General features: G+C 43.5%; 1 protein-coding gene across 2 annotated transcripts in view; it reads right to left on the minus strand.

Moving 5' to 3' along the window:
- The window catches only part of MIGA1 (mitoguardin 1), a 457181-nt gene that overhangs the window by 430051 nt on the left and 6879 nt on the right, over nt 1-20251 (minus strand). For both annotated transcript variants that reach the window (XM_069232246.1, XM_069232247.1), the window contains exon 2: nt 1592-1760. In XM_069232246.1, coding sequence (XP_069088347.1) covers nt 1592-1690 — 99 coding nt within the window. In that variant the 5' untranslated portion in view covers nt 1691-1760. The remainder of the gene's footprint in view (nt 1-1591; nt 1761-20251) is intronic.

Raw genomic sequence — 20251 nt, forward strand, 5'->3', positions numbered from 1 at the left:
TTATGGGATAACCATGGCCACAGTTTATTGACACAACAGGAGAGAGTTGCACAGTGAATCAACATTGCATATTTGGTCATCAAACACCCATGCATCTCCCCTTTTGATTAAACACCTTGTGTCTGTCTGTTACTTTGTCCATGTTGTCATTACCAGCACAGCCTCCTTTCATGATGACCTTCGAGGTCTGTCACCCAGCGTTTGGTGGCTCCTAGGCTTACCCCCCCCCTAATCCCCACTCTTTACCGACGAGTGGTCCCTCTGACCCTACCAGGCTACAAGTGCCATGGCCGCCCGCTGCTGACCCCTTAAGGCCTCTTCTTTTTTGCCTGCTCTCTTTGTCCCTGCCGTGAGGCATCCCCAGGATCTTGCACGTTCCCCTTGGTTCCAACCCGGCATCCCAAGGACCATGGTGGAGCAGGCTTGTTATAGGCTTTGTGCTTCAGGCCAACTGAGTTTATAAATCTGCTTCAGCCCTTCTGCTCCTCCCATATGTCTACCAGCTGCAACGCCCTGCTCTGAAGGCATGGGTGGGTGGGTAGGCAAGACTCGCATTCCGTATCCTGATTCAAAGGGTGCCCTTCGCAGCCCCTCATTTAACCCCTTTGGTGCACCTAGATTGGCCGATTCAAATAATGCCGGCCAATCCAGACATTCCCATTTCACAGGCTTAGAGCCCCAACTGGGCCTCCGTCCCGCCCTTGCGAAGCGTTGTGTGTGGGCCCCTAACTTATCCATGGATTGGCCCTCCCCTGGAGAGTATGGGTGCATCGAACCTAAGGAAAGACAGCAGACAGCACCTGATTGCATTATAAATGTCTAGCTACATGGGGGTTTAAACCAATAGAAAGCACACAACTTGATAATGAATGACTGAGTGGGTACGTGGGAACTACGAACAGACAGCACTCAATTGCATAAGGATTAAGTCAGTTATACATGAGACAGAAAGCACTCGATTGCACAATCAGTGAATGAATGGGTACATGGGAGCCACAGGTACACAACACAATTGCATAATGAATGAGCAAGTGGGTACACAGGAACTTTGGATAGACAGCAATAGGTTGCATAATGAGTGTGAGGGTGGATACAAGAGAGCTAAGGATAGGCAGCACTCAATTCACAGTGAATAAGAAAGTGAGTACATGGGAAGTACAGATAGACTGTAGACAGCATTCAGTTGAAAAATGAAAAGCGGGTTCATGGGAGCCTCAGACAGACAGCAGTCGACTGCAACGTGTACATGCCAACTATGGGTAGACAGCACTCAGTACTTAGTGAATAAGCGGATGGGTACACAGGAACTACAGTCAGAGAGAAAGACTCAATTTCATAATGATTGAGCGAGTGCGCACATGGATGGACAGTACTCGACTGCACAATGAATAAGTAGGCAGATAGGAACTAGGTATAAAATGCGGACACCATTCAACTGCATAACGAGTGAGCAAGTAGTTCATTTGTTAAGTGCCTCTTCGAAATCAATTGCCTTTATGTGTTGCAGATGAAGGTGTGTTGGTGCTGAATACCTACAAGGCATTTTCAAATCAATTACCACAGTAGGATACGTCAATCATATAAGGTGTACCTGGCAAGCTGAGTGATACCAGGAAAGAGGGACGTCCCAGGCTCGCAAAACCGCCACTTTCAAAGAGGACGGCGCCTCGGAAACTGCGTCATCTGACATGATAGTTTATGCCATGACCTTATTCCAGAGAAACTCTTCGCCGCCCAGCCTAGTCACGTCATTCAAAGAACTAAGAAGAGAATTACATGATATGTTATTTACTAGATTAACATTGACACATGACATTCAGGATGAATACATTATATTTCATAATGTATGGCTCCACACTGCATAAACCCACTTGGCTTAGCCCAGACTCTGAAATAACACGTGAGGATCATATATACACATGGTGTGGTTATTTCTGATCAAGAAAGGCAAACCAAATGAATTGAAACATATCTACCTGTAGAATGGTCTAACAAGATTACACTTTTAAAAGAAATTGATATTCAGACAATAAGTGGCACACAACTTATTTGAAAACATGAACTTTACGTCGTAAGAGACATAAAACCGGAGTTAGACACAATTGTAGAGCTTCAAATATTTAGAGCACAGAAATGAAAATCTTTTCTATTTAAGATGCACTTCCTGACCTCTGCTGCCTCAATTGTCTGCATCCTCCCATTGTACTGCTATACGAATGCACCGCCCATTGTCACAGATGAGCCCTGCACATTAGAATGAGAAAAAGTATTGGCAAAGCCAGTAGATCTGGCTAACATATTTGTACTAACTAGAATATTTTTTTAAAGCTTCCCGAAGTGAAAGAACAAAGAACAATCCCTTTCAGCATACAATGCACTTATGAGATAAAAATGTAATGTGCCAAGATCCAGCATAGGGTTGAGATGTAAAACAGTTCCTCGAGCATTGTAATGCAAGCTTTCCATAGAAGGCGGAATGATACATCAAACAGCCGGTAGCATGAGGTGCGAGAGCACCACTCCTCAGGGCGGAGCTAAAACTCACTATAAATGCTCTTAAAAATATAATGTGTCATGATCCAGTGTACTGTTGAGATGTAAAATACTTTCTAATATTGTACTGCAATTTCTCCCTTGAAAGTGGAATGATGCATCAAACAGCCAGTAGCATATGGTGACAGATAAACACTCCTCTAGGAGGAGCTAAAGCCCACTATGTCGTTTTTAAAGAACTGGTAACAATAGGTCCGCAGACAACTGTGCTATCACAACAAACCTATTACAAGAGAGAGCTGCCAAGACCGTTGTTTAAACAGCGGCTGCCGTGCGTTGCAGAGTCACTTAGAGACAACAAATGAACCGCTCCTCTGGGTGCTGTGATAGTCACAGTAGTGCTCCGTCTCCCCGGGAGACTAGACCTAAACGTGAAACACCCAGGGACGGCACGCGGCGAGCACGTAAACATGCTGCTGCTCCTGGAAGGCCTCCCCTGTCTACAACCAGGGTTGCACGTGCAGGATTACAACCTTTCTCATACAGAAATGTCGGCTATTTGTTCACATTCTGGAAGGTCCAAGGGCTGATCCCTCAGTAACATGGAGGATAAAATCCTGTTTTTCTTTTTGCCACAGCAATTCTTGTGTTGATAACTTTACACGTCATTTATGACTAGTTTGGACAGCTTTAGATTACCCCTTGAAGTGATTTTGCCTTGTTGTTTTGTTTTTTACGTCTATGTTCCAAATGTACTGATTTTTCCGAACTTTTTACTGGTATTGATTGAGGTAATAATACCAGTCATGCCAATTAAATACTATTGCACCAATGGGGGACGGAGACGCATCGGAGGGGTGCCGGAGAGTAACAACCAGAGAGGTCAGGGTGCCTGTGCAGCATTTTTTTCCTTTGAATCTAGCCAAACAATGTTTTTAAAGTATATTTTTCAAAAGTTGCTATCTAAAATCAGCAGACATTTTTCATGAAGCCCTGAAAAGAAATCTGTGAAATGTTCCTGTGCTTCAGAGCCTGGCCCGGTACCCAGGAGCAGTTCTCTGCAGCTGCAAATCATGCAGGCACCTCTGCTAGGATTATGTTCTGCATTTACATGTTAACAACTCTACCGCCAAAAGCAATATATCGATTAACAGGGGTGTGGAATTTATTAAAATATCTACTTGTCCAGGGGACAGGTTGCTTCTCAAATCTACTTGTCCTGTAAAAAGATCTACTTGTCCCTTTGGTGCCATGTAGTGTGGCGCCAAATTATGGCAGCAGTCTCATTATGTAAGAGCTCTGATAATAGCCTCTCTGATTATGCCAGGGCTACTACCATAGTAGGGCTTGAATACTTGCAGTTTCAATCCCTACTGTAGCAATTTCCTTATTTTGCCACCTTTCTGCAGATCTGCATACTGGGGCTGGAGGAAGCAGTAAGCAATAGTTCCAGGGCTGGAATGCCTTTGAGTCTGCAAACCTACTAACCTGCATGTTTTAAAGATTTTCACCAGCTTCTCTCTAATATTTTCCCATAATAAGAAAGGTTGGACATTTACTCCTGACAATGGCAGAATTAGAACTTCTTCCAGGGTTGGGAAGAAAGTGGCTGGAGGGAAAATGAACTTGCAAATGCTCAATAGATTTTCACATGAGCAAATCTACACATGGTATTTACCCATGCTAAAATACAGTTCACAAATATTTTATAGGGGTACGACATATACCATGGGTGCACTTTTGTGACTTTCTTTAAGAATTTGGGGCCACATGTAGGTAGGTTCAGATTTGCGACCCGCAAATCCGAATGTAGGATGGTGTCCCTGACCCCATCTGTGACTCGCAAGGGCTTCGCAAATGCCCACCTCATGAATAATCATGAGGTGGGTCGCAATTTGCGACCCCCTTGCGAATGGTGGCCCTCACAGGGATGGGGGCCTGCTGGAGACAGCAGACCACCATGTCTGTGACTGCTTTTCAATAAAGCAGTTTTTTTTTTTGTAATGCAGACCACTGCCAGCTCTGAAAAAATGTTTACAGTGACATTTATAATGGGGAAGGGGTCCCATGGGGACACCTTCCCTTTGGCGAAAGTGTTAGCACCCATTTGAAATGGGTGCAAACTGCGATTGGTTTGCGCCCGCGTTCGCAAAACAATCCTACATTGCACTGCGAGTCGCAATTAGGAAGGGAACACCCCGTCCTAATTGCGAGTCGCAAACCCGTTTTGCGATTCGGTAACCAGGTTACCGAATCGCAAAACTGGGTTTGTGCATCGCAATGTGCTTTCTGCGACATGCAAAAAGCTACCTACATGTGGGTCTTGGTCCCTAATTAGGTCTGGTGTTAACAAAGACATTTTGTTTTTATTAAACTTCTATTTCTCTCTCTTTCGGCTGGCTTTACTGTGAGTGATCGCATTCTGCTCTTCCAAAAGGAGCATATTGGCACACAAAGTAGTTTTGTTCAGTGTCAGGAACTACAGTGGCAATCAGTGACGTAAGGAAACTGGAGGGTGCCCCTTTGCAAAGAACATGGAGGAGCCCCCTCTCCAGACTCACCCAGGGCAGGTGCTGTGCTGAAGGGGCCCCCTGGAGGGCGGCTGCGGGGCCTTTGTTATGCCACTGGTGGCAACGTGTGCTTTTAGAGTCCAAAGACGTTTTGGGTTTTTTTTGCCAGTGTTTGTTACAATGTTGAGGGCCTGGTAGCTCCCACAACAATAAAGTGTTACAAAAGCCATGTCAAAACAAGTCATGCATTGATGAAACTAAAAGACTTATAAAAATATGTCAGATCAGTTGGCTTTGTCAGTGTTTGTTTATTTTCATGCTTCCCATAATCGTGTTGAAAATGGTTACACTGATTTTCCATTAGAAAGATTTTTGGTAAATACTAGCATGCATCAAAACATTTTACTAAATGACACTTGATTTGCATCTAATCAGAGAGCATTCTGGGAACATTATACTTAGCCTCATAGCCTAAACTTTTCAAACATGTGTATACACGTTTTTTTTTTGTACTGGAACCAAGTCAGTAATGAAGTGTGACCTTAAAACATTTATTTACAGCACTCACCCTAATAATGAAAGCTTTCAAATAATGAACGATAAATACAAGTTCGAACAGCATTATCTTTTGGAAACACATTACCTCAACTGCAGAGAGTTCCACTTTCTGTAAAAAGGCAGCCAAAGGGTTTGTGCTGCAGAGGGTTGGGCCTACTTGTCCCAAGGACAAAGTAAACATAAAAACTTGCTGCCCTTGACCCCAAACAAGATGTCCCGGGCGTCGGGCGATAGGAATTCCACATCCCTGGACAGTAACCAAGAGTGTAATATCAGTATTGTTAAAAGTATTTACTAATATTATTTATAGCGACAAGACCAAGCAAAAAATCCTCAATCTCCCTCTTGTTAGGAGCTTAATCATAATAATAATTAAACTGGTATACAAACAATTATCAGTCCTCCCACCTGTCTAGTCTGTCACAATTTTTTTTTTTTTTTAATAATAATAATAAAGGCATGTTCCATCATAAACAACTGAGCTAGTAATTTAGGGTGTAGAAAAATTGTTTATCATCAGTCATGACCAAAAACACTTCTCCAACAACTCCAGGAAGTGAACAGTTACAAATGTAAAGAATGTACTATTATCATTTCTATGCTTAATACCAGAGCGTAAAAGTGTTCAATAAAGAGGCCTTTCAGGTACAGAGGGTGGGCCTTGTTGGTTTCCCTCTATCCATTTCAAGTGCAGGGACTTCTACTTGCCAACAGAGTGTAGCAATACCCAGAGCTATAAGTGGAGCGGATCCTGTGTGCAGCACATGCAGTAATAAGAAACATCCACTGAAACAAGTGCCTACAATGCACTATTTCCATGTCTTTAACTTTATAAAGGCTTTTTTCTTTGCAATGTGTGCGGTAACCCTTAATAGTCCAGGTCAGTGATGTATGTCCTGTTTTGTTTCAACTGTTTTACTTTATGTTGTGTGATAGGTATGTATTCCTATGTCTTAGGACTATTGCATTTTCCTGTATGTGATTGTATAGTTTTGTTTTTCTTGCAATTCATGAGTCTAGACAGAGCTTAGAGAAAACGAGTTGCCTCCAGGTGTTTAGAGGAGTTCAGCGTGTCCACTGGACTCAGGGTTCCACAGGGAACTAAAATTACACTGGCCACAATAAGAGAATCAGATAGGTATAAAGGGTCCCACTTTTTCAAGTCTAAGCCGTTTTGAACTTGTAAAGGACACGCTGTGTAGGTGTTTTTCAGAGTATGGGGCACTGCATGCATTCGTGCTTGCTGCAGAGCAAGGTTTGTGGTAATATCAGGGAAATAAACAGTAAATAAAAACGGTTCGCCGGACTATAAACAGACACACATACAACCAAAAAACGACCCCACAAATTGCTCTATCACACCAGCCCTCCTGGCGCTGCCAAACTGCCCTAAAGGCCAGTCCGACACTGATGGGTGTTCATGACTGAGCACGCTTTGGAGCAGAGGCTGAAAGCTTTGGGAGTTTCGCAAAGTGTCCGTCACTGAATCGTAAAAGTGTTCAAACTACATGCTCATCCAATTGTGGGGCTCTCTGCAGGGTGCACATAGCGATGGTAACAAAGGTGTCAAATATAAATACGATTCTGTGCATACATATGTTAAGAAAGTACACAGCTGTCAAATAGCGCCAGCGGATGATAATTATAATAATTAAAAAAAGAGTGTGTGGGCGTGCGTGTCTGTATGAGAGGCGGCATAAAAAGGATGAAAAAAAGTACATGCAGGAGGAGAGTGAAAAAAAGAATGAGAGAAGAGGTGCAGAAACAGCTAACTCAGAGAGCTATTGCAGCAGAAAGTTATATGAAAGAAAGAGGGAGAATAGTCTGATACTGAAAAAACACTAACAACAAGCATTGGCAAGGCCAACAGGCCTGGGTGTTTTAACTCTAAGTTTTCGTTGTTGTGCGAGATCTGGTTGCACTGAAAGGTGGTGCTGTAAATGGATATATAGAAGTGAAGGTACTCACAATTTAGAGTACCTGTTTGCTCCCGAGAAGTGCAGAAGTGAGGGGGGGTAGAAGGGACTACGACAGTAACATTTAAAAAAGTATATACTGTATAAAAAAAAATTTAAAAAAAACTTACCTCCACTTCCGCGACGTGCCGCACCATTCCTCTGCTTTTCCGTCTCGCTCCAGCAAAGGCTCCCAGGCCGTGTTGCTGGGCTGGAGAGCCCCTTCTGTGCATGTGTGTTTGGCTGGCTCGAGACGGCTGGCCAAACAAACATGCACAGATGCACAGTGAGGGGGGAGTGCCCCACTTTACCCCCAAAACTATAATACACATAGTTTATTATACTTTTTGGGGGAAAGTGTTGCAGCTGCCGCTGCTGGCACAAGACCAACACTCCTCCTCCCTTATGGAGGAGCAGCACCGGACTGTTCCATTAAATGCATTGAAGCAGTGCTGAGAAGTGCAGGTGCTCTCCCTTTCAAATTGAAGAAGAGCAGGCACTCAGTACTGACCAGCACCCGTTCATTTAAAGCACTGATGACAGGGAAAAAACTGGTCAGCTGACACACACAGAATTCTAGTCATGTTTTAGGCCACGCCCAAAATGGCATAGGTCATACCTCTTGTAAAGAAGTCGCAGTTGCACTTCTTTAGCCGCATTCGTTTTAGAGAACCCACTCCATGCACGCACTTTTTCATCCACCTTAAAGCACTTCAGGACGCATCGCTTAACAGGTTCACAGAGACAGCTCCCCGCAGATGTGTGCCCTGCCTCAGCGGGGACACCACTGTTTACCAGACAGATACAATCAGAGACATTCAACGCAGACAGGAGCATATTTGAAGTATTTCTGTCCTAACAGCTGTCAATTCCATTACTTCACCCGCCCACCCCACCCCCCACCTGCAGCACAGGCGAGGGATGGAAATTAAAGGGAACAATAAACACGTTATTTAATTTTTGCCTTGCTGATGGCTCGGTAACTGATGCTGTAGAGAAACACGTCAGATGTTTAGAAAGATGTTATCTTTCTGTTCTGAGAAAAGTTGTATTTATGCTACATGGAGGATATTCCTTTCTCTTGCTTTTTTTTCTGGTAGCATGCTAGGGGGTTATCATTAGAGAAATTCAGCAACGCACACAGAACCCTCGATATATCTGTTCATGCTCCTCAGCAGTCAGTCTTTAAGAGAACCGTCTACTTCAGAGTAGAGTTTAGCAAATGCATAAGCATTCTATTTCTTTAAAATCTGCCCTGACAAGTACTGTAAGGTACATTTATGTTGTTGGGTAGAGGAGTGGAGGATAGGGAGCTGGAGTAACACCCACGGGTCCCTGGGTTCAATCTTCCACTATGATTCTACTAGACCTGTCTGCAGCTTTCAACACGGTCGATCATGGCTCATGCCATTGTTCAAGGCCATGTCAAGGGCACCGGCATCAATGGTGCAGCTCCACAGTGACTAAGCTCACATACATACATTTTCAACCTATAAGGCTCACAAGCTCCCAGGCAGTTTTGTAGTCCTACAGGGCTGCTCCCTTTCTCTTAATCTTTTTAACATTTACAAGAAATACACTAGCAAGGTCTTTTTTCAGCCAGGGCCGGACTGGCCGTAGCGGGCAATGAGCCTTCTCTCAGGAGGCTGGGGGCCGGTTTTGCAGCGGTTGGGGCCCGTTTGGACACTGGTGGCCGGTTCTTCAGTGGCGCTGCAATATCAGACATCAGTAATAAAAGAAGCCTTCCCCACCCGGGGGCTGGTCCAACAACAATGCCAGAGCTGCTTTGGGTTCCCAGTTTGGCCCTGTGTCCAACTGGGCATAAGCACTTACATGTATGGAAAACAGCTATTGATCGCCTTGATGGCAGCCCCTTCTCCCTCCAGGCCTTTCAAACTACGAGATTTATTATGCAAAGGATGGACAGCCAAAAGCTTAAGCTCAATGTAGAGAAAACCAACATTTTGATCGTCAGTGGTAAAAGTGGTTTATGGCTTGTTGTCTATGGTCTAGCAGAGATGGGCTCTTTCCCCGCTCCCGAGTTCATATTTACACCGAACTCTGGCAAAGTAGGCCCCTAAAGGACAGGGTATGCCACCAGCAGGTGCAAATCCCTATTAGCCTATTTCACTGATATATGTAAGAGCAACCTACAAGTTAAACACACCTGCAAACATATCTGCAGTATGTGCACTAATTTGACATACTAACTTAACAGAGATAAAAATAGCTAGAATGCGGTTATTCATTTCTACACCCGATGCATTAACCCAACAAGCAATATAACTGGCTTGAGTCTTGCATGTTAGACATAGATCCCTGCAGTAGGATCCTTGCAGCAGAATATTCACTCCTTGAGCTATCTAGTTGATCTTGGAAAATGTAAACAGTAGACTACACTGTTTTTTTGTGGTATGTGCTCAACTCGCGGATAATACTAGTTTATTCTAAACCTTTTCATACAATAAACATTTAAATATTTGTATGTATATTAATTACTTTTAAACCCCTTTTAACCACTTTGTAACAGTAGTTTCTACAAACATTTTGTGTTTATGAATTTAATAGACATCCTTCTTATGACACATTGTAAGTGAATTACTTCACTGCATGTAAAGGCAGGTGTAATTATCACTATGCTCACCACTCCTTAAAGTATCAACCTTGTAAAGCTGGGTTGACCCCTCAATGATTTCTAATTAGGAGCCAACAAGACGAGTAAACATAAGAAGTAGATTTGTTAACTCCATTAATTACATTATCAGAAACAGGGACCAGCTCCATACTGGACTGTCTTGTGACAAATGTATACAAAGACTCCTGGGGAAAGGGAGGACTCAATTCTGATATTCTAGTAGACACTTTGCTGCCTATGTGGCTAGGTCTCTCGAAATACTATCAATAAAAGAATGAACTAAACAGCATATGTTAAAACACGAGTGGGTTGTGAGAAGTCTTTATATGTGCCAGTAATGGCATACGGCCAGTACTGATCTACAGTACTTCCCCTTCTGAAAATCCTACCCTCCAATCAGCTAAACTAGCCATTTCTCACCCTATTACCTGTCTAACCTTCATCTGGAAAGTCAGCAAGACAGAAGTCTCTAATTACACGATCAGCAAAAATAAATTCCTGTACAACTACCAATTTGGCGTTATAACTCATTGCAATGCAGATATTGCAAGCATTCGGATAGTCGAAAGTGGTATCCTGATCACCAAGAATGACTCATGAGTCTATCAGACTTCTCTGCAGGCTTTGATACAGTCACCAATAAGCATTAATCCACACGATGCAAACACACATTGGCTTCTCTTGCACAGCCCTGTAATGGCTTATTTCTAACCTTGCCAGCTCATCCAGAAGGAACCCAGATCAAAGTAACTACTTCTTTCTTACAGAGGGTCCCAAGGCTCCTTTCTGTCCACATCATCTTTGACCTCTTCATGGAATCCATTAGAAACCTACTTACTGACAGAAGTATAAAGATCCCTAAATAACCCAATACACAATGCTACTAGAATATCTCCACCACTCACGACATCCATTAACACAAAACTCGACCCATTCTCGTTTAGAAATTGGCATCTGGTGCCTACTTAAAAACAGAACCGGACCAATACAGAAATAGTCCTGTTCACCAAAAGTAACAAACAATGACTAATTTAAGATCGGCTCTCTAAACTGACCTTGGGTTGGTGTAATTCTCATCTAACACAGAAAAATCGCCTTCTTTCACGATTGACACAATCCTTTTCTTTGAATAACACATTCCCAAGAGAACATTGTACAAAGAAAGTGAAACTCTACCTCCTGGAAATAGATTTTAAATACAATAGTCGAAGCCTTAGTACTCTTACACCTATATGGAGGACATACCCTGCTCTGTAGTCTCCCCGACACCACACTGGCACTCCTGAAAAACATCTTACATGTGGGTAGGATAGTCATAGGAATCAGCGGTCACAGTAAATCACCAAATAGCAGTATGACACGTAAATATATACACAGTGCTCCTGACAGGAGGATCCCCCCCACAACTCCTAGGTTTCTGAATAGAAACAAAGTAGCAACAAACAGATGTCAAGGCACTCGTGAATTGCAAGCTCAGTTATCCATGTGTTGGTGTCTTGCTCACGATCATCAAACATAAATCCGACCAGGATAATAGTAAAGTTGTCAATTTATTCTTGAAATGCAGTGTCCATTACAACAACAGCCAACACGTGTTTCGTCCTGTGAGAGAGTTGCTCTCAGAGACTTCATCAGGGCTTTACACCAAATAAACAAGGAGAACGGTTTCATAAACGTTTTAATCCCTCTCCTGAGAGTCCAACACATCTATCTTCGTGCAAAGTGCAGAGAGGACTAAAGTTCTTGTTTCTTGTGGCGTTGCTATGAAATGTGTAACGCCATGAGAAACAAGTACTTTAGTCCTCACTGCACGAAGATAGATGTGTTCACACACCGATAAGGGCACATGCGTGATAACTTGGACTGCTTTTCAGGGATTGAACTAATGTTGGACTCTCAGGAGAGGGATTAAAACGTTTATGAAACGAGTGCCTTGACATCTGTTTGTCTTACATGTGGGTACCATGTATCTTCAAAGTCATAAAGAAGACAGAACATATCACTTTATTCCCAATGGAACTACACTGGCTGCACCTCCAAGCATTCGTGTTCAGGATAAGCAGCATCAGATACGAGGCCACCAAAACCATCGCATGCAATATTTTTTTTTTTTTTTTTTTATCTTTATAGGATTTTAATACAATCCAGCAATTCTTGCATGACACATGCTACGTAATAAATCAAGCAAGAACAAGGTGTAGTTCCAAATAAGCATATAAACCTGTAGCAGTGCACTGTCTGGCAGTGCAGGCTGAGATCGTCTCAAACACAAAGAAGAACAACAAACAGTTACAACTGAACTAAACGTTACCCAGTACGGTCTTTAGCACCAAATATTAATCTCTGCTTTTCGCCCCTCAACACTTGGCAGAGGAAATAACTACCTCTGGTGGGTAGCACAAATCAGGAAACAAGGGACAGCACCAGACTAGAAACAAAAAAATGTGAAATGAGAAAAACAGACAACATGTCTTCTCAAACTATGCTCCCAGAATCTGGAGCAACATCTCACTCTATATGAGAACTGCCTCAACTATTCTGCTACTTAGAAAGGATCTAAGGAAACCACATCTTCAGAGAGCACTATATCTTCAAACATCAGGATTTAACACTCATGAACATTCTGTTACTTTGACTATGATCCTGAATGGTATCTCAGGGCTTTCCCTTGTTCCCTGCTTCCCCTTCACAGTCTGGTACTTGTAGTTCTGTTTTACACACCACAACAGAGAGGGATAAATCAGCTTGCTCATCTTCCCCCCCCTTAAAATATAGCTTCAAACAAAAAAAGAGTGAGTACACTACCACAAATCAGTGGTAACACAGTTACTACTCTTCTATTCTGTCCCCAATACTGTGAGTACCTTTAACTTAGTAAATGACCCCTCTCACAAAAACCTAGTTAGTGGCAAGCTTCATCATGGGAGTCCCACCCGTGATGCCTAGCGCCTAAGGGGTTTACTTCCACACCTCATTACAGCAGAGCAGGTAGTGGTTTGTGAAGGATCATCACCAAGGAAAGAAGTGAATTAAAATTGCCTTCATGGTGCCCACCAATATGGTGTATTTAATATTGGCACCCTTTTGACAAAATTAGAAACAATGGTGGATGTGCTACAAGGATCAATCTCCTTTCACATCCTCAGTGTTCATCAGTCAACATGCTTCAGCCAAATCCTCTTTGTTGCCCCAACGGGTCAGTCTGGCATGCACCTTGAGGCATGCAAATACATTTGCAATGTGTCTCTTATAGGTTTAATTGTGCCTTCCCTCTATTTCGAGTAAATCTATGGGGAAACAGAGGCAAACTATAGGAAACTCAGGCGTTATTACCTTGTTTGATGGTAATAGTCACCATCACTAGTGTCAAGAAATCTATATGACAAATGCTGTTGACTGCCAGCATTATACAGTACCCCATCGTGAACATTTCTTTTTGTCGAAAAACACCTTAACGTGTGCTTTAGGATCATTGATAGTTAACATCCCTAATGATTAACCCAAATTGACCCTCATGTGGCTTAGAACAAATGCATGCATACTGCTAATTATCATAAGTGGCTATTGTTTTACTTAGGTAGCCCTGTGGTACCCAGCGGTCGAGTTCCGTGGTCAAGTCTGTTACACGTGTATATCACCAATAGTGAAGATTAGGCGCCATATAACAAATCATATTACATTATTACATGCTCTGTTTTATTCATAATAAACATAAGACTCTCAGAACCAGGATACTAGGAAGAAAAATGAGAATGGATGATTTACTCATCATACCCAGTATTGGCCATCTTAGCATTGTAGAGGAGCCTTTGTTCTTCAGCAGTGGAGGGGTGATGTGGAGAAAAGAACATGGATCCTACACTAATTCCATAGAGCAAAGGCCATATCATGCTAGATGTGAGTGGTTGATCCAGTCGTGGATTCCACTTTGCCTTCTGGCGCTTATAGTTTTTTTTCCCCCAAGTTTATAAATACCACAGTGCAAAGAAGATAAGGTGTGTGAGTACTCTTCAAAATTATCCAATTTTAGATATTAGTAAGAGGTACCTGCACTGGGAATTAACTTCAGAAAGAGGGATGAAAGAATACTGTGTAAGCAAGTCTTTGTGCTGGAGTGGTGGGGGTTGGAGGCAAGGACAAGACGCCAGGTGCTTGCAGTAGGACCCTCGGTGCTGAGGAGGATGTGGCAGGCAGAGGCATGAGGGATTCTGGTCTTTGGAGCTTCTGTCCTGGGGCAAAATTGGTACATCAGTCAGAAAGACACAAGAGATTCTCAGTATAGAATGGGAGTGTATGTCATAAAGGAGGGGTGGGGGAGACACAGCAGTCAGACATATGTAGGATGCTGGTCATCCATGAGCGCACCAGTGGTACAAGTTGGTCAAAGCCTGGCAACGTTGAGCTCAACACCAACAAAGCAAAAAAAACACACATTAAAAATGAGCCGTACGGCCCTCACTGGTTGTCTACTGGTGTTTCTCGGGGTGCCACAGCTGCAATATGAGTGGCAATTCTTCAAGGAAGAGTGACTGTCATGGAGGTGCTATATGTGAAAGCAGGCCAGCCTAGGCTGGTCTCTGGAACAGACGGGTCAGCAGACGGGGTGACCACCCCCCAACCCTCACCCCACCAGGACAGGTGGACTGTGTGGTAGCCTGATGCATTCTGGTTGTTGTAGTCTTATTTTGATTCCACTGAACGCATTAGATGAACACACCTGAAATCAATGATTTGTACGCGAAAGGTTCAGGACTGTTGACAACATCCATAATGATGGAGTCAGCCTATCAACTGATTAGTTTTTTTTCCGTATCTCTACCAACACGTTCAGCTCCTGTGCTACTACAGCGGACTGACATAAGGGCTTGGGTGGTGCTATATCAGGACCAAAACTCTGAGAAGGTTTAGTAGTCTGGGTATTATTTTTTATTTTTATTTTTTTACTATAAGTGTTTTATTTTTAGAGGAGTGTTAATGTTTTCTGAACAACAGTGAGATGCCGGCATCTGCATTTCAAAAGTCACATCCCTCTCTCCAACTTAAGATTAATCCTCGATTGTCGCGTTAGTTGTTTCATGTTGTAGGAGGAAGGGCCAGGATGCACACTTAGAGTAGCTAGGGGGAGGGTCCTGTTGTGGGGTGATTAATGGTTGTTGCCATCATAAACAATGCACCCTTTTCATACCACAATGAAAACCAATCACTTTTGCAGCCGAATGAAGCGTACAAATTTCTACTGGGATAAAACTCACAGACAAATCACAAACTGCACTTTATTTAGCTTTATGTATTGCTCCCAAGTGGCTAAAGGTCATGTCTGATAGATCACCCAGCACTGCCTTTTCAGCCAAAAGAATGTTGCACTGTGATCTTGCCGTTTTGCTTCCAACATTGCCACTATGGTATCAAAAATCTCAATATGCAGTGATGTTGGCTAAAAATCCTTGGCTGCCTGAGGAAGGCGCATGACAGGATCAATTGATAGTTATGCAAGTTTAGAAAGTGGTCAAGTCCATTTTAAAAACTCAATGCTTGTTCACTGCAAACTCAAAAGTAAACTGTTCACATATTTTGTGAGCTGACTCTTTCCTTCGCATCATGAACTAAAGCCAGCACTGACAGAGGCAACATTTTTGGCTTTTCTATGGTGAAAATATATTTACACCAAGCTTCACTATTGGGTTTTGTGGGACAGCAGACTGCAGGGAGGTCTGTCCACCAGGGGCACTCAGGGAAACCAGTGCGGTCTAGAGGAGTGTGCTGTTTGGGCTACATCCATTAAAGGAAGTAGCCCAAGGGATATACATGGAGCCATTTTGGAGCCCATTAGCTCGTAGAAGTCAATTTTGTTATATATTGGTGTTTCTGGTAGCATAGGGCCAGCTTAGTGAGCACATTGTTGAACAGTAGCAGATTAGCGTACTTACCATGTCAGAGGCAAAAATAAAGCAGGGGCTGCAACTCTTGTGGGGGGGCCAGGCGTCTGGATCTTCTGGCAGGAGGCGCCATGCTTGCCCAGCCAATCAAGCCGGTGAGGCATGCAGCGGGAGAGGTCACCTCTGCAGTGCTGGCCTGCTCTCCGCCTCACAACCATGCCTCAAGTGTGGCAAAAACCCAGGTAGGTTCTAAGGGTCACCCGCATGATCGTAGAGTGGCTCCCATTAAATTGAGTGGTCGGGGCAGGCTGGGAAAGGGGCCAAGGGATATAAGCAACAGTTCTTTTGTAGACGAGAGGGCTTCAAGGGCATGTGGGCTCAATCAAGCCGCGAGAGGAGAAGCAGCCATTAATTTACCAAGTGGTGGGGCAGGCGAGGGGAGGGGCTGTGGGTATAAGCAGCAGTTATGTGGGAGGAAGGGGCGTAAAGGCGAGCAAACTAAAGCAGGCCTGAGAGGCCAAATAAACAGGTGCGTGGGAGAGAGGAGGCCTGCATAGGTCATCCCCAGTCTTTGAACATGGGGAGGAGAGTGAGGGAGCTCAAGCCTTGTCCCAGCCCCTTAAACTAGATAAATGCAGGCAGTGGATCGGACAGCAAGATTAAAACCCTGAGCAGGTGAATGTTCAGCCAGGCCAGGAACAGATGGTGGAGACAGTGTCTGTTTCAAGTGGGCAAGGAGCCCCCAAGCCAACGAGGGCAAAGCTGAGGCAGGGAGGAGGGGTTTTAATCTTCAGGAACAAAGGATTTTGCATGGTGAAGGTAAGCTTCCCAGGGGTGCGAGCAGGCTGGGCCGGATAATCTGTTAAACTGGAGTATATGGGAATACCAGCACACAAAACCCCATAGCACAGGGGGGCCACCATGTTAGAATGGAGCGATGAGGACACAGGAGAAGGTCAAGCAAGCAAGCAGGCCACAGAAGGTTTATGCTAGGGAAATAAATTGGGGTGGGGGAGCCGCACAACAAGGCCCCCACCTTCCAGTTTAAGGGTGGCATGGGTCCTCCCCTTTGAAAGGCAGGGAGGGCTTGGAGGTTCAGGAGCAGATACAAGGCGTACATTTTTCAGGGCACTGCCCACCAGACTTACCTTATGTTTGTTTTTCAGGAATCCAACATATGGCAAACAGCAGACTCGGGAGTCCTTAGTGTGGCTCAGAGACGGCGTGGCACACCAAGGACCGGGGGGGTCCTCACCAAGGGGGAAGGGGGAATCACAGACAGATACAGGAAGTCATTGAAAGGGAGACTACATGGGTCGCAGCAACCTTCTTCACTGGACATTCTGAGAGGGTTTGGTACGGCCCCCCAGGAGCAGGTACGGCGAAAGGTGCAACGGGGTGTGGCTGATGCTTTTTACAGTGCTTAAGGGTCCGCATGGCAAGAACATTTGAGTTGTATTATGACGAGGACGATATCAAGGAGGGTGAGATTGTGGAATAGGAGCTGCCGAGTGAATTGGAACAGTGTTGATGGCATGATGACATGGGACAGGCTGGGGAGAGGATCAGCTTAATCAATTGTCCGGTAATATCTTACAGGCACCCTATGATGCACCGGCCCGGTCTGTTGACATCTTGGGGATATGGAAGCACCTTCCACTAGCAAGGTGGCAGGCACTGACCTTAACCCCAGGCAAGAACGCAAGAACAAACACACAAGTTGCGATGGTGTCAACAGGAGTGGATGCAATGTGTGGGCAGAAGCTGGGAGAAACAAGGATCATCTGCTTCCTCAGAAGGAGATAAAAATACAGCAATAGAGCTCGGTACAACAGAGAATGCCAAGAGGAAGGTGTGAACAAGTCCATACCGGAAAGTGGCAGGGAGTTAAAGGTTACATCACCTGAAGATTAGGTTTTTTAGATGTTAATAGACTCACTGTTAAGCGGGAGGGTAGGATTTAAGTGATGCAATTACAGAGTGCAGTAGATCATGATGTAGAGTTTTTTATGATTATATATGTGGGGGGTGGGACTTCGGCGTGGGGGTAAGAAGTGTAGGTGATTGAATGTATAGTGAGGTTTTAGTTTTGTAAGGCGGTATGCCTAGGAAATTTGTTGTGATGTGCACCCGTTTCAATAAAGAAGCCTTTTTCATGCATAGAAAGGACTCAGTCTTCTGTGATGCTTCCCATTTTTACTCAAACATGCAACATTGTTGGGGGCGTGGCTACTGCACAAGGAAAATGGAAATAGAAGGGGCAACTTGTGCACTTTTGGACTTCCTGAAGGTAGTGAAAACCAAGCGCTTTCCTGTGCAACCTTAATTTGAAAATGTATCCCCCCCCCCCCCAAGTACTCAATATAAACTTAGACAAGGACTTTGAAATAACCCGAGTGCACAGAGTGCCCACACATAAGCCCGCAAACAATGAAGCATCAAGACCCCTCAATTTCAGACCCCTCTGCTACTCACATACTGAAGCCATCCTCACACAGATGAAGAAAATACAGAGAATTGAGTGGCAAGGTGCCTCCATTGGGATTTCTCATGATTACTCTAAAGACACTGTCAAGAAACTAAATGCGTTCCTTTCCCAAAGGACAACTGTGAAAGATCTGTCAATACAATTTTCATTTATTGGTCCTGCATGAATAAAAACAACTTACAATGGCAAAACAATCATTTTTGAAGACCCTGAGGAACTGGACTCCTACGTGACGGAAATCCCAAACCTGAAAACGACTTCTTAAAAACTCAGAAGGAATGGCCATCACTTAACACGAATCCTTCCTACTAACGTTCACTAACTTTCTACTCACTTAGTAACATACGATACTCAAGGCTGCCCACAAACAGCTGAAAAATAACCCAATTCATGTTCTTACCATAACGCTGTAGAACTTTCATCGAACCATGGGATCGACACAGGGGCGTACATGCACATTCTACCATAACAGAGAATTCTACCTCTAACAGGCCAAAATATTTGAGTTGCTTCTGCTTCTTCAAACTGAGACAGAATAAATAAAGTGATCAAAAACCTACAAAACCTTAACTAACTACCTAGCATCTGCTAACCTACTAATACCCTAACAATAAACCTAATATCCTACTGTTAACCCTAAACAATGGTAATATTTCTCTTCTTCAATGACTGGTACTGCATCCCTATACACGACCTTCAACCTGCTCTGGTTAAATTGGGTGTTTTATAATTGCCTTCAATCTGATGACGGATTTATAGCATTGTTTCATTTTCTCAATTTTAACATCATTTAGATTTATCAAATGTCATATTGAAATTAATATTGATACCAGCCTCTCATTGATAATAATATCATACAAATCTAGTGCCAACCAATGGGTACTTAACTGTAGTCCAATTGTTATTGAAACTATGTTTTGACCCACAGGTTGGACAATACAAAAATCACTAATGCTTGCCCGCACTACATGCAATACAGTAACCTGGGGTCACTTGACCAACTCACTTCGATATCTGTTGATTCTAAGTTGAGAATATGCTGGCACTATGTGTACAATATGCTGGTACTAGGTTGATAATATGTTGTTTCTAGGGGGACACCTTACTGATAACTCATCGAAACTCTGCTGGCTCTGCGTTGACACTATGTTGATATTATGTTAGCACTATAATGACAGTAAGTGGTAAATTGACAGCAAACTGTGCATTGTACTTCATATTTATGAAATACATCGGATAACATTTTTCACAACCATAACTGTTGACACAAAAACTTAACTCAGCAGAAATAATGACACGTCACCATCTAACACCCATCCCACAAATAGCCACCTCACTCACTACAAATATTACACTTTCTATATATACTACTACTACTACTGTACCTGCAAATACATTAATATGAAGAACATAATACACATTATTGTCCACTCCCACTAAATGGCAACTAACTCACTAGGCACCACTATGGAAACAACGCCAGTCACTCCGGCCACCATAAATTATAGGTGAACATACCATAATTAGACACTGCTGGGACTCTTAATACACACCCCATTCTATTCAGAGCTCTGCAAGACTGCACTCCAGGCCTAGGCTTGTCTACTCATGGCCTCCATCGCGTCTCCTCAGTTAAATGTTGCCAGATACCTCTCCATGGTATCTACATTCTCATCACAAATATTTAATCAATCAATATACTATTATTTTCTTCTCCATTTTTTTTTTAACCTTTC

The sequence above is a fragment of the Pleurodeles waltl genome, chromosome 4_2 (genome assembly GCF_031143425.1).
Source record: "Pleurodeles waltl isolate 20211129_DDA chromosome 4_2, aPleWal1.hap1.20221129, whole genome shotgun sequence".
Taxonomy (NCBI): domain Eukaryota; kingdom Metazoa; phylum Chordata; class Amphibia; order Caudata; family Salamandridae; genus Pleurodeles; species Pleurodeles waltl.